The following is a 20,349-nucleotide window of genomic DNA, read 5'->3' on the forward strand; positions in this document are numbered from 1 at the left end:
GTTTTGAAAGTTTGATCATGAAGGTAAATGGGAAAATACGTGTTTCAGCTGGATTGAATTACTGGTCTTGAGACACGTATGATCATGTTTATAAAATGAACAAACCAACACCATGAATTGAAACACCACCTCTGTCTCTCACTCTCTTTCTCCCTTTGCTGTAAAAAACTAATAGAGAATTATGGATCATTTTGCACTCTCATCATTATAGAACTGTCATGATTCTGCCTCCTTTTGTCTTGATTTTCTAGTCTAGTGGCAGGATCATGACAGACCGTGTTCAGTGTGAGAGAGGCATGACATGTTTGTTTTGGACATGTGCTCTCTCTGGTCTCCTCTTTGTTCCCGCCCTCTCGTTTCCTCATTATTGATTGTTAATGATTTCATGCCCTACACCTGTTCCCCCTTGATTTGGTTCCCTATTTAATGCCCCTATGTCTTCTGTCTTGTGCTGGATCATTTTGCTTTGTTTGTTTCTTGTCACCCTCCCGGTTTGTATTGCTGTGTGTATCTAGTTATTTGTAGTTTATGTCTAGTGTTGTATTTAGTCTTGTCTAGTTTAGTGTAGTTAGTCTATGTTCCTGTGACCCATCGTGTTTATACCCTTGTTCTGTTTTACCCCCTCGTGGGTTTTTGTTTTATTTATATTAAATCAGTTTTTCTTAACCCCTCACCTGCTGTCTGCGTCTGGGTCCTCTGCCTTGCACTCATCGTTCCTGACAGGAACTACAGTCTAGTTCTGATTTTAAAAGAAACAAGTCTGGTTTCGTTGTAAGTAAACTAAAACATCTGTAATTAATGTTAGAGGGTTTTTAACTAATTATCAAGCAAAGTGTATAAATGTGTTACATTTTTGGACCCTTGAGCATAAAAATGATCTCTTTTTCTACTATCATAATTTTACAAATCATTGAAACCATACTGAAAATCACCTGAATCCATCTTAATATAACAATTACACACAACATAGTTCATCTCGGTGTGAATCTGTCTAAAGGAAATCAAAAGGCACTTCACAAATTCAAAACCAGAGAGGAAAAGTGGAACACCAACACTTTAAGGCTGTTTAAAAATTTGTCTGATGTTGTCAGTTTTTTCTCCTTAAAAACTGGAAAGTATGAAGGTATTAAATAATAAAAATTAAAAGCAATGATGGTTGAACATTTGCAAAATCACAATTTGCAATCTAGTATTTGTTGTAATCTTGAATTAAATTGGTCTATTTAAAAACTAAAGTAGACTAAAGCAAGACCGTCATTACAGGTCTGTAATCACATTTTTAAAACGTATAATGAAAATGTGTGTTAAAATGTATTTAATGAGAATAACGAATATTAATATATTTTTTAACTGGAATAGATTATAACTAATGACACTTTTATGGGATCTATAAAGATACAGTATATATAAAAATCATAATGGATGGTCAGTAAACAAAGAACGAAAGAAATCATAACAGTTACAAAGTCTGGAATGGTGAACCAGTGTTTACTCATCTGTCCCTCTCACTGAAAGTCCTATCAATTATATTTATGTTTTCAGGGTTTTATTTGAGGCCTCTTCTGCACAACACAAAACATAGCAGGGAATTTTACTTCAAAACAATAACAGTTTTGCAAACCATAAATGTGATAAGTTAAAGCTAACACAACAGCAGAAAGCTCACTGAAACATTAAAAGAAAAATGCAAAGGAACTCCTGCAAACAAACGTTTGGAAAATTGTTTGTAGAAATCTTTAAAGTAGACGAAATGCATTACGACAAAATGCAGTTGTCCATCTAATTGTCTAAATAGCTAAACGTATAGGCTACTAGCATTATAGTTTTTTAGAACTTTTAGCATAAACATTGCCAAATATTTAATTGTCCAATTAAAACGTTTGACTTGACTTTGAATGCATATGGATTTTGAAATGGATATTACTCACACTTCAAGTGTGAATCACCCATTTTAAGTTATACAAGAAACACACATGTAGCTGAAACTCTCTAAAGGGAATGGTGAGATGGAGAACATGGAAAAACAGGTTCTTCTGAGATCCAAGTGAAATTAATGAGAGATGAGGATTACATGTGCCAGAACAAGCCTCAGTGGGATTGTGGATGTAAAAAAATAGCTGACCATATTTATATTAATGCAATACATGTATTAAGTATCCATCTATATTGCCTGTGAATCAAAAAATGAATGTCTGATATCCTTTATAATCCGTTTCAGCAGCATGAAAAGGTTCATCAGCACTATCAATCACATTCTACTTATTATAGCAGTTATGGCATACAAACCAGGATCAAGACAAAACGTTCAAATATATCCTCAGACAAAAAATACTTTCGGGATGCCCCATTAAATTAAATGCTTGCACCAAAAGCATTACCATAACTGAACAGAACATTTGTGGTAATAGAATTCACACTCAGACTGCATACTTAACCTCATTTTGTGTTCTTGTGAGTGTAACAAAAATATATTCTTATATATTTTCTTCAGCAGGTTAATAGAACATATAGACCCTGATTGCATACGTCATTTGTAATTGATCATTTCAAACAGCGGCTCTGCCAAACAAATGTGTGTCAGTGTGTGGCCAGCGTCTGGATGTCTGTGTCAGAGCCGAACAGCTCTTTGTATAGCGGAGGGAAGAGGGAATGTACAGTGAGCGGGAAAAGTTGACGGAACCATTGCAGTTTCTCAATATGCAGCGCGCAGAGAGACTTCAGCAGCGGCACCCTCTGATACAGCTGCAATCACATAAAAACACATCCATCATCACATCAGTCTCATTCATATACACTTACAAATGACACAAATGTTAACTTTACACACGGTTTCGTAAAATTAAGCTGTTTGCTTTCTCTCTTTTACCTTATACAGCAAAGTTTCTTGATTGTCCCTGTGCAAGATGTGACTGAGAGCAAGTTCCACATCTCTCCGTGCTCTCTGCACTTTCTCTCTGTTTTCCAGACCCGGCCGATCTACACAAAAAAAATATGAAGAGATTAAGGCCATGCTCCCAGAATTTTCGAAGTAATGTGACATTATGACTGGCGCTTACCTGCATTGAGGAGGACCAGAGCGCTAAACACTGCCATCTGCTGTTCTGTCAGTCTCAGCATACAAAGATTGTGAGCAAAGTCAAACACAGCCGCTATTAGATCATTACATGCTGAATAACACACAAAACACACAAAAAACACTGTCAAATAACATAATCACATTCATTCGGTACATTTAAAGGATTACTATAAAATAAACACGAGTAATGCATGCTGTTAAACACAAGGATGCTATAGATTTTTTTTATAAAAAAAAGGTTGAGTAAAAATCATTTACAATAGAAGTTTATGGCCAACTATTGCAAGGGTCTATAGGGCTGTCACAACATCAGATTTCCATAATTATTGTGAAATTTAAAAAATCCATAAGATAAAAAAAACATAATTTATAGAATGCTGTTGATATTTTAGTTAAAAAAAGTTGAAAAAAATCATTTACAATAGAAGTTTATGGCCAACTATTGCAAGGGTCTATATTAGGGCTGTCACAACATCAGATTTCCACAATTACTGTGAAATTTAAAAAATCTATAAAATGAAAAAAAAAACATGATAACAATAATATCACAATATACGTTTTTTTACATTAAATTAATCTTTAATTAATTGTTTATTGTTAGAGTAATCTCTTTTTTGGTCACTGAATCACACTCAAAATACAAGTTTAGAGATGCAGAGACTGAGAGTTTGCAATCATTATGACTCTTAAGGCAAAACTTTAAATAGGTGCTAACTTGTTTACAATATGACGTAATAGAGTAAAATTAACACAATATCACAGTTATTGTCAATATTGGCATAATGTATAATATAACTGGACATATTCCTTTAACTCACCAAGAGATTTGAAAAGTTCTGTTCCAGCGAATTTTCCATCGAAGAATACCATGTTGTTTTCTGTGTTAAACATCCGACTCATCCGCACCAAAACCACTTCCATAGATCCTGATAAAGCCCGAGGCAAAGGCACCCACAAACAAGAAAGAATAGAGAAAAATACATCAAATTATAGGAGGACTGAGAATGAGACAAAGGCAGAAATGAATTTGTCATGACGTTGTTATGAAGTGATAGATGTGTCTCACCACTCTTAAGCAAAGCGATTTGATCATTCTGACAGAGCTGACGGAAACCTGGGATACGCTTGGCAAATTCCACCACATACTGAACGGCATCTGTCAATCGCACCGCACAATGTTGCCACATCTCATCCATGGACTAAAGAAAGTCAGATAAGAACTTTCGACATTAAAGGAGGCTAAGAATGTTGCTGATGTCACAGTATTAAACATGGTTGGTCGCCACACATTTACAATGATGTTAATTACAGAATTAGAAGTAGAGAAGTTGTACCTTGCTCTGGTGAGCATGGATCTCCTCCCTGCTAAAAACCTTCCACCTGAGAGCCTGCAGCTCCTCTGGACGGTACTGAGTCGTCTCTCTGTGGGAACGTACAATACTCGCACAGAGCTCCTCTGCCAAGACACAAACATACAAGAAACATGAAACTATGAAGCCCAAATGCCCATTTGCTAATTCTGTCCTGTTCTATATTCTTATAACAGCTTTGGACTCTCACCTATGTGCAGAGAGGTCGGGTAGGAAAAGAAAGAGCTCTCCGGGTCAAAAGGTCGAAAGCCCATTTCACTGCTTGTCATGTTCAAGATGGCTTCCGGTGTAGATCTCGTGGAGTCAAACCCTGCGGGAAAGTCAGAATGGGATCGAAAGACATGATAAATCAGGAACAAAAAAAATCAGCATTAAATAAGATATGACGTACCTCTCTCAGCTGTTAAGTTATTGCTCTCCACCCTTCTGTGTGGGGAGACTCTATAGGCCAGACCTGGAACCTGGGCCTCGCTCACACGACAATCCAGGTAAGGTAAGGATGCTGGGCAGCCTGGCAGTTCTGACTCGACAGAATAGGGGTAAGCCGAGGGGTGAGATGGAATGAGATGCGATGACTGTTCTCTGGGCTCTTTGCCGGGCCGGTAGGCTTGGAGAGGTTGAGGCTCTTGAACGGAGTTGGCCTGAAGACGTTGTTGCTGTCTGTGTCTCTCAACTTCTGCGAACAGCGAGTCTCTCTGACGCTTGGACATGCGGCCAAACTTTACAGCTGAGGAGCGGGATAACATATCACAACAATTACACAGTGTCATATCATTTCTTTTATACATTCCACATGCTTTCAGCTGATCTCACCATCACGGCTCATGCCCTGAGAGACACATTTCTTGAGTCGGCAGCTCTGGCAGCGGTTGCGGCTGGCGCGGTCAATGGGGCAGTTACTCTGTCTGGAGCAGGAGTATTGCACACTGGAGGACTGACTTCTGCGAAAGAAGCCCTGTGCAGACAAAATGAGAACAGACCTGTCGGTTAAAACGTGGTAAGGCGGATCTGTGCAGCACAGTCCTGTATGTAGACTCCATTACGTCTTCATCAATAAAGTCATTTTTATACAACACTTACCTTGCAGCCTTCACAAGTTATAACTCCATAATGAACACCTGATGACTTATCTCCACAGATCTTACATGGGATCACCTCTATCTGAGCTGTAGACATACACAAACAATAACAACGCAGCACATTAAAAATGATACCGTTGGTTTTAGCACATGATTTAAAGAAATCAAACCATTCTGTTTCGGATCATACATACGGCCAGCAGAGGGCAATATAGCTCAGATGCTTTTACATTAGAAATCTCTCACGTCCATCTGCTATCAACATAACCCAATAGACTGCTTTACTTTCAGCTATCAAATAAATACATATGGTATGTGACTGTGTACATGTTTTTAGAATGGTGCGTTTAATCATTTTTTTTATCAATTTGTGTTGGATGAATGCATTGATTAAAATGAACACATGAAATAATTTTGGTGGTAAATGCCCGGAATTTGCAGTTAGATATTTACAGCACATATCAAAGTACATTTACACAGAGGTATAAACCTGCATAAACACAAACACACACTGGTTTTGTAACAGACTAAAGATAATCCCTAAAATCCACATTAAGAAATCCTAATCTAATGCAAACAGAGTCAGAGAGACACAGAGAGAGGGAGAGAGAAGAATGAAAGGATGAATGACTTAAACATATTTGAAGTAATCTATTATTTTTGTGAAACCAAAAACTTGCCCCCTGCAAGTACAGTCAAAATTGCACAAATGCATAGCTGCACACCTACAGACAGAGGAAGAATCGCACTATATTTATACTTACAGCAGCAAAAAATGCAAAGGGCAAGGGTCATGTTGATGTGTCTACATTATGTACGTATGGTTCAGTAAGCTTATAAAAATGACTTCTGGTCCAACAAGTGATTTTGTAAAATTTTTGTTAGAGTTTATTGCTGGATCTGGAAGAAACAAAAATGGATGTGTGTGTATTGCTGTTTGTGTGTGACAGTAAATATAACCTCATTATTTCCTGGAATCCAGCAATGTGTTTGTGGCTAAGTGATGTGGTTACTCTGTCCAGTACCAAGGAACCTGCCCCCCGCTCCCCAAACACACACACACACACACACACACGCTTTGGTTGACTATCCCCGTGGGGACAGTCCATAGGTGTAATGTTTTTTATACTGTACAAACTGTATATTCTATCCCCTATCCCTAAACCTAAAGATCATAGAGCACTTTTTGCATTTTTAGATTTGTAAAAAATATCGTTCTGTACAATTTATTAGCTTTTTTGCCCGTGGGGACCTCAATTTTGGTCCCCACGGTGACACGAGTCCCCATGTGTTGGTGTGTATTCAGGTTTAGGTCCCCACCGGGATATACAAACACGCACACACACACACACACACACACACACACACACACACACACACACACACACACACACGCACACACACACACACACACACATGTATTTATACTTCTATGCATTAAATAATGCAGTCTGATGCCTAATAAAAATGTTGTAAACCTGCACTTTTTTTTGTGCTTTTCTTTCGTGAAAAAGGTTTTTAATCCTGGGTTAATGTAATCCTGTATTATCCTCAGGCTGAGAACCAGACATCAAACAAACACAGGTGCTTTTTTGCAGCGGTGAGTAATTTTACCAAACACTGTGGTGGACCACCTGTAAAACGTCTTAGAGTGACATTTAACAAGATATGCCATTGCTTATAAGCAACAACACAGACTTGGACTTACACTTTTGTGACTGTGCGTCGTTTTTAATATTGGTGGTTAGATGCATCGCAATAGAAAGTAAATGCACATCTGAAATTCAGTGAAACCTCACAATTAAATGTGATTCTGCAAGATGTGTCCATGAACTAAGCATTCATCAGTCTGGTTCCTAACCATGATGCAGTAATTCACGCTGTGTAGTTCTGGCAGAGTGTCTGTGTTGTGGTGGAACAATCATATTTAGATTTATAATTCACAAAGAAAAGGTGAACTGATGTAAGGTGGAGTATGAATCTGTCTGAATCAACCTGGCCTTCTCAAGTCAACAATTAAAGTTCTTTTGATGATTTTTCCCACCCAGCCCATCAAAGCCCATGCAGTGGGTGAATCAAAGAAGGGCATTTTCTCTAACAAAAACAACAACGTCAAGAAAAATCAAACGACGCCTCACGAAAAAAGAGGGAGATTCACAAAGAGTGCCTGAGAGTGGGGAAATATCTGAACGCGAGGAGGTGGACGTGAAGGTGTCAACCTCAAGAGTCTTTTAAGTGGTTTACTGACTTCTCTTTCACTCTGACTTTCCCTCTTTCATGCATTATCTTGCTCTTTCATTCCCTCTCTCTATCTCGCTCACAAAGGATGCGACTGCCAGTAACACGCTCTTTCATCTGCGTTTGTACTGCCAGGAATGTTCACCCGCCTCTTCTCCACACCCCTCTAGTTCTCCTCTTCTCTTCTCCCAATCCATCTCCTAAGCCATCTACCACAGGAGCCTTGGCGGAAATATTAATCTAATACATCAGTCCATTAAATACATCACTCAATGCACCTTGAGGTATCAACAGGAACATTTTTTATGGCTCAGATCTTGCTCAGTAGACTTGTTTTAGCTGTAGATGTTTGCTTTGTACCGTCGCAGGACCCTGCAAAATACACAGAAGGTATTTTGGATTCCTCTGCACTATACCCCAAATGACAGACAGAATTGCAGAGAAATTTCAACCTAACCAGCAAGAAATGTTCAGTAATTGGAGGCAGGAAACAAAAAGTTTGTTTTGTTTCGTTAAGTATTGTGTTTTGTATGCGCCCTGTTTTTATATTATTTTTTTATATTTTAATTGCATATTAGATATTTAATAGCATATTTAACTGCTAATTATAGAATACTTTTTTGTTGTGCTTATTCTTTTAATTCGCTATTAAAACAACACACCTAATTATTTTAAATGATATAACTAAGGCAACATCTGTGGTATTACTTTATCTGAAAAAAAAGGTGAACATAAGGCTTACATGTCAGTTATATAAAAGTATCGTAATTGGCCGATCAAAATGACATGAAATCGGTATCAGTACCGATATCAATGTATTCACCCATTTTTTAAATCAAGGTATCTTTTTATATATTTTTCATGTTACACAAGACAGTCTTAGATGTTTCTCCTAAAATGATTAATAGAAAAAATTTCAATAATTGTTCATATTATATGTATAATTATACATAGCATTGCTCAGATAAGGTGATCTTAAAGAATTTGTCACTCCTCTTTCAGTTTACATTTAAATTTCTGACGTTTCACACATTGATGAGACATTCTAAAATATATTTATGTGAAAATATATGTATATATATGTATTAATATATACTAAAGTGTCTTTCTCAGCATAAAATATGAAAAGCAGGTACAAGACATCAATCTCCATTTACACTCCATTGAATCCCATTTCTGTCTAAGAGAAACAAATTTAGAAGACAATAGAGATATCATAGCTAAGTGTTTTATTAAAAAAACTTTTTCTGCCTGCTGAATGTGTCAGCCAGAAAATGAATTATTCATATTAAAAATAATCCATTATATTATTATATGTTATTAACAATTATGTAATAATTACTTATTAATTAAACGTTTATATTAATATTATTTCTTATTCATTCAAACTATTATTAATTTATTTATGTGATATATAGACATACATTAATATATTAATGTGAAATGTATGTGTGTGCTCAGGAATAAGATCAAGTGTGTTTCTGTGTCACTGTGTTTATGTCACTGTGTCAAACGTGAGGTGTATTTTGATTTGGGGCACTAAAGGAAACACTTTGCAACAGTTTGTGCAGAAGCTGTGCGGGTCCCTATGTTGTAGGTAAATGTGTCTCAAGAGTCTGGGAGTGTGTGTCAATGTAAAGTGACACAATGATCCCGGGTGAGATGCAGATTGTCGTGTCATGTGGTGTGGACCACTCGAACTCGCAGGTATGTGCTCTACAACACTGGCTGCCAGTTGCCGCCCGCATCAAGTTTAAATCTCTGACACTGGCCTTCAGAACGATAACAACAAATTCGCCCCTTTACCATAAAGGTACAATGTAGGATGTTTTGTATGATCTATTAATAGAAATGCAATATAACATACAAAACTGTGTCTTTAGATGTGTATACCTTACGCAATGAAAAGTTATGTTTTTATTACCTTAGAATAAACCAGTTGTATCTACATAGGGAGCGGGCCTATCTACATGGAATTTGTTATGTTGCGCAGCCATGTTTTGTACAGTAAGCTCTAACGGACAAACAGCTCTACAGAGCGCGTTTCGTATATGTTGGTCTTCGTGTGTGTTTTTAGACGCAGCTTGCGTCATCACTGAGTTGAAGACGCACAAAGTAGTAAGTCGTAGTACAGAGAGAAGGAGGAGGAGTCGTCGCCTAGCTGAAGCAATTGATTGTTCTGTCTTAGAAGTTTTGATAAAATGGAGGACCATGCGTATTGTGCACAAGAGCCGACACAAGAGCCGAATCTCCGTCATCAAAGAAGCGCAAACGTGATTCTGCCAGACGAATTAGAGACAAACGGCGGCAGAAATCCAGGATAAACATCGGTGTATCTATTACCAGATGGAAGGCACTGTTGAAAGACAAATGTTTTCAAGGCGACGCCGAAGTTGCCTGCTTTCTGCTAGACTGGTAAGATAATTCAACATTTTCAATGTTTCCACTTTTTCAATGTTTATCAAACAACTGTTTTGTTGAAATGGTAAGGTTAGCATTTTATACAAATGGCCATATAACCTCCGAATAATAATGTTTTTCCGTCCCTGTGGTACGTACTCCGGTTGTTCCTGACTTTACAAAGGGGGAGACTAACGTCTATTAACTTACACTTAACTGCCTATGTCGCTGTCAGATCAAACGCTTTGAACAGCGTTGCTATTTACGATTAGCTAACTTTAGTTACTTCACTACTCTCAGCGTGTACTAGATAGCACGCAAGAAATATATCTAATTATAGAATTGTAACAGTAACTTTCGCAATAGAATACATGTTAAATGATTAATTACGTTAATATATTGCCTTACCTTTGTAAAGAAACATTGTTGCTTGTATCACTGCTATCCGCTGTCTCAGTAGACGACATCTTTTTTTACTGTTGCGGCCACCGTCGTACTTCGAAAGGGAGGGGTGAGCAAATGACTCAGAGATTCGTCGCAAAACTATAATACAACGCTAGTGGCCGCTGATTTTCAAGAACTGCGCCTTTAACTCACTACTCCACGCCTACATCCCCTCCCGTCATCTTCGGTCTGAAAATGAGTGACGCCTGGTTATTCCATCACAGCGAGGCACCAAATCGCTTGCAAAAACCTTTACTCATCATTCGGTTCCCCTGTGGTGGAATGAACTGCCAGCCTCCACCCGAACTGCAAGCATCCTTCACAACTTTCAAAAAATAGCTCAAAGCTGTAACTGTTTATGTCTTGTGTATTAAAAAAAAGAAGAATTTGTTCATTCTCTCCCTTGCTTACTCCAGCTTTAATCTTCCTAGTAGCATGGCCTTGTAAACTAACGGTACTGTTTAGCGTGTTGACAAAATGTTTATATGCTCTCCTACTTTGGATGAAAGCGTCTGCCAAATGAATAAATGTAAATGTAGTGTCAGAATTTAAGAACCAGTTGTTGTCAGTCATCCTCACTAAGATTTTTTTACTTTGTTTAATGTTTGCAACTGTCGCCTGCAATTGAGATTAGTGGAAAATACTCTTTTAAATTGGAGATGTAAATAAAACACAATAACTCATCAACAACCTTGTCTACACCCATGTTACACATGTTGAACATCTCCGTAAGGGGTTCCTCTAGCAACGGGGCCACTCTCGTTGAAATATATTTTGTCATATAGACAAAAGCCTCTGCCTCTCATTGTATCTTTCTAAAACCACATGCTGATAAAGAGCAAAAATTCTGTCTTCCTCTTCACTGCTAGCTCTCTCTAACCACACGCTGATACTGACAAAAAGGCTCTCATTTTTGCTCCTTTCATTCTCTATCACTCCGTCTAAAGTGCAGAAAAAGTGAAGAAATGTATACAGTAGCAAACAAAAAAAGATAAGAACTCTACCATATTTTGTGAGTCTTACTATCTTAAGCCTCATTCCACTCAAAGATAAGATTTATAATACTTCATTATGCAAATTAAAATAGAATTACAACTTAAAATGCAGATGTTAAGCCCATAGGTACTTACCACAGCTAATGATAATTACTTATCCATTGAAATATCGATGCCAACAGGAAGAAAGGATCAAAAAGTTGCCTGTCCAAAGGAGGACAATTTTGCTCGATTGTGAGAGGCTTCTAGTTGTCTTTGTGTGATTGCATCTTCCATTACACTAGTTTCCAGAAATGAAGATATTATCTTACCTACATATCGTTGTACCTACCATTGGCTGATTTTAGCTGTGATATGTCGTAAATGATGCAATACCGCAACTTCAGTATTTAGGTCTAACGAATGCACAATTTACAGCAAAGGGTTCTCCCTCTAGTTGCACACTTAAACAAAAGTAATGTCAGACGTCTAGCTCTCTAAAACAATCATTAAAATTATCAATGTTTCATGCACATCTTGTTTTGCAAAGGAACTAATAGACACATTCTATAAAGACATTATGTCAAGACAATTTCTGACCATTTTTGTTCGTGATTATCTTTTATTCTATCTATTTTAGTACCAAGTTTTAAAATATGTGATTATGTGTTATTCAGCTCTGCTGAAGAAGACGTTATTGGGAAGAAAACTGGAGAGACCAGAGTTATTCGACTCTTTTCTGTAAACTGACAGACAATCTCTGTTCACACAGACAATAAAGACAAAATTAATGTTGTACAACATTAAGATACACAAAGTTTGCAGAAATACCTTAAATAACTTTTTGCTAACAAGTATGTTTTTCATTTAATAGTAATCGATATTAATAGCTGCCATACAACTATGTTCAATTTTACACAGTGACAAACAGACCAAGCAGAAAAGTCACAGATGAGATCTTCGAATTATATTTTAATTTTTATGCATAGACATAAATGGTATTAAATGGAAAGCCAATGGAAACTTTTGCTTAAGTGTTCTGCATATAAAAAGTTAAAAAAGCAGAATCAAAAGTCAATATTAGCTATTAGACTTCAATATGAACATTTCCCATCAAATTTAACCAAATCCTGATTATTTTATCTATAGAATCTACTTAAATTTTTACCCAAAAATGAGAATTCTGTCATAAATGACTCACTATCTATTCTACAAACCTGTTTAAATTTCTTTGTTTGGTTGAACAAAAAGAAAGATTTTTGGAACAATACAAGCAACTGACATTTCTGGGACATCATTGGTAGGAAAAATTATAATTGTAGTCAAAGGTGCCCCAGAACTGTTTACTTTCCTAAAATCCTCTCTTTTGTGTTAAACAGAACAAAAAATATACACATTTTTCCTACTATGGTAGTCAATGATGTCTCAGAAATGTCAGTTACAACTTCTTCCAAATATCTTTCTCTGTGTTCAACAGAACAAATGAATTTATACAGGTTGGAACAACTTGAGGGTGAGTAAATCATGACTTATTTTTGAGTGAACTTGCCCTTTAAAGTACTCTAACAATTATCTAATTTATTTCTATCTTTAGAGCAACTTTAGCTGAAATGTCTGAGACTAGGGCCCGGTTTCATAGACAAGGCTTAGCCTAAGTCAGGACTATGACTTAGTTAATTTAGGCTATTTAAGTCGCTTTTATTAAAATGCCTTAGAAAAAACATTACCGATGTGCATCTTGAGACAAAACAATGGCACTGACATATGACATATTTTAAGACATGTCAGGCCAAGTTATTTTCAGTTAAGACAGCTCAAAATTCCTTTTAGTCTGAGACTAGCCCTAAGCCTTGTCTGTAAAACCAGGGCTATGTTTACTCCATCAAATCCCCTGAGCACCCCAATGTTTGGATTCTTGAAACCTCTATAACAGCATTTTGCACTGTAAACTAGCGAAAAACCTCAAGGTTCCACTAACGGAAATCCTCGAGATGAACACAAGTCTGCTGTGACAGGACAAAAAAGAGACGAACCTAGAGAAAGAACAAATGAGAGACAGACTAAAAAAAACAAGAGTCAACGACTTTTAAAGAAACACAACAGATAGACATATGTAGGCTACATGAGATGAGAAAATCTCAGCTTTTACTTATTCATTTGATTAATGTGTATTGTATTGAAAAGTGTTGTAACTAAACTGTGTTTAAATAATCATCAATGTGTCTTTATTTAACTTTATTTAGTTTGTTTTCCACTAGCAGTTCAAGGTTTGCCATCTGCCGAAAGACATTGTTAAAAGTCATAGAATAACCACCGGTAATAATTTGAAATGTTTTAAATTAAATACTTAAAATTGAAATTAAACACCTTGTCTGAACTAAAGTTTAGTGTGAGATGTGAGATTAAATACATGATTATGAATACTCCCAAAATTGTAACACGTTCATCTATAACTAATTAAAACTTTAATGAATTAAGTCAAATAAATTTTTATATTTTGTCAAACGATTGTCAAACATTTAACAGCAAAAACTTCAGCTAAACTCAAGAATAAAGTAATTAGACCTTATGTGTAAAATATTGCATGATCCAAGCAAAATATTCACACAGAAAGTCTCTAAAAAACAGGAAATACTGAATCAAGAATTACCTGTTCATACAATTTAACAAAACATTTCTGTCAGAGGTAAAAGGCCGCAGAAAGGATTGTGCTGAGCATTGTGTTCCGGTCATAAACACAATATTCTCTCATTGTCTAATTTAGTTTTAGGTGTAGTCTAGATGATACATACTGTATAACAAAGACACTGGATTATATTAAAATATTTTGGATGGAATTTTTTTGAGTAAATGTGTGAAGAAAATCTCTTTGATTTTCATGGGGTTGGAGGCTAAAGGTATAACTCACGATTTCAATTTCTTTGAAGATTTTAAAACTTTTAAGAACAAAAGTGAGAATAGGTGTGAACTCCCCCCTGTTGTTTAGCTCACTGAAATATCAGTGAGCTAAACAACACATTCAAACCATTCAGTTTCATAAGCATAACAGATCAAACAGATCAAACCTTTTATTTTAAGAATGTTTAAAAAATATATTTATATATAATTGTATTTTTTTTACTTTTGTACTTAAGAAAAGCATCACTTCTTTAATTGAGTTTACATTTAATTTGTTGTTTATTGATGCAACTTCTATTTGGTAACAAAGGAGGGAAACAACACCCAACGTGTAGGTGATGGAAAATAGCATCAAACAAAAAACTCTGCACGCACACCTGTGCACATATACACACACATGTGTGTGCATATATACACACACAGACTCACACACAGGGACTGAAGGGGTGACCACAGAGCAGAACAGTCGTGCAGCTGGCGAAGCATTCGCTGGCAGTATATTCACAAAGTGTGTGTGTGTGTTTGTGCGCAGTTAGAATCTAGTGCAACAGTGCAAAATGTTGCTCCATGCATATTTTCTTAATATGTATATAAACCAGAAGTCTTCAAGTCCACCAGTTTTCTTTCCTATTCCGTTCAATGGACGCACATCATTTCAGAACAGACTTCAAAGAATGTCTTCCTGTACCTTCCGTTCTCGTACAGTGTGAGACATAAAGCTTGGCTTTCTTTCATTCCGACGCTTACAAACAGATCTAGATGAACGTAAAGATCCCTAGATCTTTCAGACCTGTTTATACATTAATAACTGGATTATACAGAAATGTGTGCTATAACACATAAAAAGTACAATCATCACAATTGGCGGAAAGGGTGGGTATTTTCAACAGTATAGCTAATTTATTGGGTCTTGAAAAAAAAAGAGAGGCCAGATGGTGGCGGCGGCCTTGCATACAGTTGTGAGGACATCTGACTCTGAGGACAAATGGGCTCTTCAGCACATTTAACTTAATCCCAATCTAATTCCCTACAAAAACATTTTAGCACTTTTCTGACCCATTTATAAACCTTGTACTAAAGGAAACTTTTACTTAAATTTATAACACAGCACAACATGTACACGCAACAGGAAACAAATTGCTCATGGCAATCAATACAAGTGGCAAGGTTAAAAAACACTCTTCTCAATGGGGTCATAACAACTAGTCATTTACCGAAAAAGGCTTCTTTAAACTGGGTTCTGGACAACAGCGAGAGCTGCAGCACAGACCTGCATCAGATGCAACACCACAACTGACTTCAGCAAGTCCTGCTTGAATTGTAGCAATTTGACGAGCAGATATTTAACCACATACATTATGTGGGCTGCTATGGAAAATTCAGTTTTAGGGGACTGTACAAAAACGTCTGATTGAGAGTAATTTCTGAACAATGTCCATTACCACAAGCCTCGCGAACAAACGTCATCTGAAGCTTGTTGGGGTCCTCACTTGTCTCTCTGGGTTTCAGGATAAATTAGCAGCAGCAGATCAACTTAAGTTTTAAGTTTCCTGAGTGCTTTTCTGTTTTGTAGTTCTTATGAAAACACTGACTCAGATTTGAAAATGCTGTGTGAAGAAGGGTTTTGAAAGTAAGATCTTATCTTGCAGAGTTTGCTTAATTATGGAGGTAATCTTGCATGTGATACACCTTTTATCTGGACTCGCTTCATCGTATCTCCAGCTTGTGGTGCTGATCAGGACAGCCACAAAGTACGAGATAAACTAATAATCAATTAATCTGCCCAGTTAACAATATTGTGGCTTCAGCTTGGTTTTGCAAAGTATGACAATGAGTCGGCACACTTTCTAAACCTTTACGGTAGTACAATGTTACTAACATGTTTAATACCATGGCTACCTGTCCAGATAAACTCTCATATTGTTAAAATGTTTCCTAAATATGTTTGAATAATGCTAAATAATCTCTCTTCTTGTTGGAAACGTTGTGGAAAAAAAGATTATTACAGAAATAACATTATTAATTTATCACAGTTTGAATTGAGCTAACTGAAGGAGTTACAAACATTATATTACCAAAGTAAATTTTTCGTACAGCCTCAAATTAGGAACACACTTTAATCAAAAATAGGTTAAATTTGTTTTATTTGTTTTACCAAACATTGTCAAAATTGTGGGAATGATGTGGCATATTTTGTACTGAAAAGCTGTAGAAAGTGAGAAAGTGTAGAGTCACACCCACGTCGCACTTCTCCACTGTCTACAAGCTACAGTAATGGCATTAAAATATAATAAAGGAGAACAAGAGCAAATTTGAAAAATGAAATTGAGAATAAAGTAGCTGAATCTTTAAATTTAACTAGAAATAAACTACAAAAAAAACTTGAAATATTTGCTAAGAAGTTGGTTTGATCATTTAATCAACAGACCGACTAAATCATTTTAAACATATTTAAAACATTGCTCAAAAAATTATAATAAACACACACCTAAACGCTTCGCAACCATTCAGCATATAAATATTTTTTGGCATATCGTCCTATTTTCTACTATATTAAGGCATACTGGGAGGCCTAAGACAAACTGAGAAACAATCAGAAGCCTTACCTCAAAATCAAAGCACATTGCTTTCTGTATTACTACAAAATCCTGCATACCCAAATGTCAACCCAATTCACTCTGAAAGATGTCCCTGTTATGGATAATCCAATGGAAGAGACTGAAAGGGGTTTAAGAGCAAACAAAAGTCTTGGACCTTTCAGAGACCAGCTAACATGGCGGCTAACATGACCGCTCACAGATACAAACAACAAAAACTAGCTCGAAAAAAAGGTCAGTCTCTTCTAGATGGATGAAAGCGATTGATGCTTTATATTTAATTGCATTATAAAACACAGAAAAGTTTGAAGCCAAAATCTTTTGCCGATTTCATTTATCCTTTGCGATGTAAGTTGCACTATGAAAATTACACTGCATACAAAGAGAACAGACACAAATGTGATGTAAACACGTATTTGTCACACACCCACATACACACTGATACACAAAAACACTAATACGCACACTTCCTAGGCCATGCTCACAGACACAAAACAAGAATGCCTACCTCGCATCATCTTCACAGCATGTGTGAACAGCTGTCTGTGTCTTGTGTAGATATACGTCTAAATCACTTAATATGATTGACAGTTCTGTCTCACACTGTCAATCGGACTGCTTCTAAACAGATGATACTGTCGCCGTGTGGGAGATGACAGCGTGATTAGGTGGCTTTCTGTCGTTGTGTGACAGCGAGAGAGAGAGAGAGCATTTGTGTGTGTTGTCTATCTGAGAGTGACAGAAAGGGAGAGGGCCTGTCCCTTTCACACAAACTGACTGTAGTCAGGTACACCTCTCTCGCTCGCTCTCACTCTCTCTCTCTCTCTCTCTGGTGTCTCTTCTACAGAACTTTGTGTGCTGTTTCTCTGTCCGTCTATAGGTGGACTAAACTTTCTCTTTCTCTTTCCATTTCAGCAGTGAGCAGCTCATCTCTAAGCTAGTACTACTTTCCCTACTAACATCCATCTCTTTTTCTCAGTGCTTGGTCTAGCAGACATGCGGCTATAAATGACCAGTCAAAAACCATCATGAAAAACCACCACGTCACACTCTCATATACGCATTGTTTATGTGAATGTAGGTTTTGATGAAATCATCTGCTAAATAACTAAATGAAAGTAGCCTATATGTAGCTACATTTGGAGCTTTATGATAAGTAACATTTAACAAGAGCATGTAACATTACTGTATTAATGTAGTTTAGCTCCTCGAGAAAAGTGGTGTTTTTTTTCACCTATTATTTAAGATGTTGTACAAAGAGGATGTGATGGTGGTCTGAAAGGATGTAATGGTATAAACAACTTGGTTAAGATCGTCATGTGATATTGTTGCCAGAGCATACGACCAAGTCTAGTTATTGCTTTTCATTATGAATCATGATAGCTACGCTCTCGGCCCCTACAAGGCCACTCTACAATCACACTCTACAAGGCCACAACACAAGCTAACAAAATGGACCTAATCACGTATTATTTTCCTTCTCTGTGTTTTGTATTTACATAGTAAGTTATTTATATAAGACTACAAAAGACGCTTTTGCCCAAATCTTGCCCTGAATCACATTGGAAGGAGAGAGAGACAAAGATGAAAGAAACACAATACAGGAGTGTAATCAAACCCAAAGGCGGTAAGAGTTTTAAACAGCATCTTTTACAAAAATACTTTCAGATCTTATCAAGATTCAGATGGCGCACACACCCATAGCTGTGTGCACCTGTGTGTGTGTGTGTGTGTGTGTGTGTGTGTGTGTGTGTGTGTGTGTGTGTGTGTGTGTGTGTGTGCGTGTGTGCGCATGTTGGGCTATGGTAGCAAACACCTAGGCCTTGCTCACATTTAAACATACAGCTTTTGTGGCTGAAGTAAAAATATATGTGGATACAGGTGCATTGTGTGTGTGTGTGTGTGTGTGTGTGTGTGTGTGTGTGTGTGCGTGCGTGCGTGCGTGCGTGCGTGCGTGCGTGCGTGCGTGCGTGCGTGCGTGCGTGCGTGTGTGTGTGTGTGTGTGCGCATGTTTTACATGTGTAATTGCATGTGCCTCCCTGTCTAACCACAAAACAAGGGTTCTCTGATATGCAAAAAAACAACAAGATGCATATAGGGTTAAAACATGCCACTTTTCGAAACGTGCAAACAGACACTAAGAAACAGCTATAGTGCTTTATTATACAACAGCAACAAGGCAGCCACCTTTCCAAGGCCTGTGTGCATAAATGAAGGATGGTTCATTTGGTACTTACTCAAATGGGATTTCTTGGGACCTGGCGTTCCTAAAAAGAAAAATGAAACAAGAGTTAGTTTGTGTCTGTCTTACACACCTACACTGTTTAGGGGATTGCACATAGTCAGAAACAAATGTATAGTACATTGCAATGTAAGTCGCTTTGGATAAAAGCGTCTGCCAAAATGCATAAATGTAATGTATGTAATGTGTTTACACACCAACACGCTGCTATGGGCATGAAAGCACAAACACACATAATTCACAGTTCAATTACAGACCCCCCCAACCCCCATCACAGCCCACGCACAAGCAAAGACACCAAATCTCCGTTGTCTGACGTTTGACCACACTCTGAGAAAGTTCAGATTTGATGCTGCGTTGGTCGTTTCCGATGGGTATTTTTAGAAGTGTGTTTGTCTAAAGACACAGTGCAGGTAAGATAACATCAGGTAAGATCTCTGGGAAGATCATTTGGCCTCTTATTTTCTCACTGTCTCTGTCTGTCTCTCTCACTCTCCCTCTTTGAAGGGCTTTGTGGCTTCTCGAAAAAAAGTCGCTTTTGCTTAGCTAGCGGAACACACACAAATAGGTGCGTGGCGGCTTGCAGGCGTACTTGGAAACAAAGGCTCTCAAAGCGAGGCATTTCACAACTCCATCTCACGATTTGCCTAATAGTTAAAAAAATGACCAGTGCAGTTTTCGGTCGATGGAACGTTCAATTCGGCTGATGTTCAAATATGACGGGAATTCACGTAAAAGCATGAAAGAGTTACTTGTGTATTTTAAGAGGGTGTACATTTTATGAGTGTTAAAGAGCAACGGATGAACCAAAGATTAAAGGGTTCTCTGTGCTATCTGTATTATGAGGGTGATGTAAGGCACAAGGTAACAGATCTAAAAGAAGTTGGATAACGCAGCCAAGCCCTGATTATGCTACTTATCGCTTCATTTTGGCCAACTACCACAGTTACTCGAGCACACAGCTATTCCAGGACCAGAGCAAGACAGAGAGGAAGATATTCTGAAGACAACGTTGCATAAACGTCCTTTGA

At 37.3% G+C, this 20,349-nt stretch overlaps 1 protein-coding gene across 4 annotated transcripts in view; it reads right to left on the reverse strand.

The window, feature by feature from the left end:
• Window positions 1-1,501: 1,501 nt before the first annotated feature.
• Window positions 1,502-20,349, reverse strand: part of rorc (RAR-related orphan receptor C) — a 35,292-nt gene continuing 16,444 nt past the window's right edge. For 2 of the 4 annotated variants that reach the window (XM_057339115.1, XM_057339114.1), the window contains 11 exons: window positions 19,314-19,343; window positions 5,527-5,612; window positions 5,260-5,401; window positions 4,838-5,173; window positions 4,637-4,756; window positions 4,411-4,532; window positions 4,143-4,275; window positions 3,895-4,002; window positions 3,057-3,167; window positions 2,867-2,976; window positions 1,503-2,742 (listed from right to left, as the gene is read on the reverse strand). In XM_057339115.1, the coding sequence (XP_057195098.1) occupies window positions 2,578-2,742; window positions 2,867-2,976; window positions 3,057-3,167; window positions 3,895-4,002; window positions 4,143-4,275; window positions 4,411-4,532; window positions 4,637-4,756; window positions 4,838-5,173; window positions 5,260-5,401; window positions 5,527-5,612; window positions 19,314-19,343 (1,463 nt within the window). In that variant the 3' untranslated portion in view covers window positions 1,503-2,577. Of the gene's footprint in view, window positions 2,743-2,866; window positions 2,977-3,056; window positions 3,168-3,894; window positions 4,003-4,142; window positions 4,276-4,410; window positions 4,533-4,636; window positions 4,757-4,837; window positions 5,174-5,259; window positions 5,402-5,526; window positions 5,613-17,584; window positions 17,985-19,313; window positions 19,344-20,349 lie in introns of those variants that run through there. The other 2 variants (XM_057339116.1, XM_057339118.1) reach the window with 2 other exon arrangements.

Source organism: Triplophysa rosa, linkage group LG8, assembly GCF_024868665.1.
Source record: "Triplophysa rosa linkage group LG8, Trosa_1v2, whole genome shotgun sequence".
NCBI lineage: Eukaryota > Metazoa > Chordata > Actinopteri > Cypriniformes > Nemacheilidae > Triplophysa > Triplophysa rosa.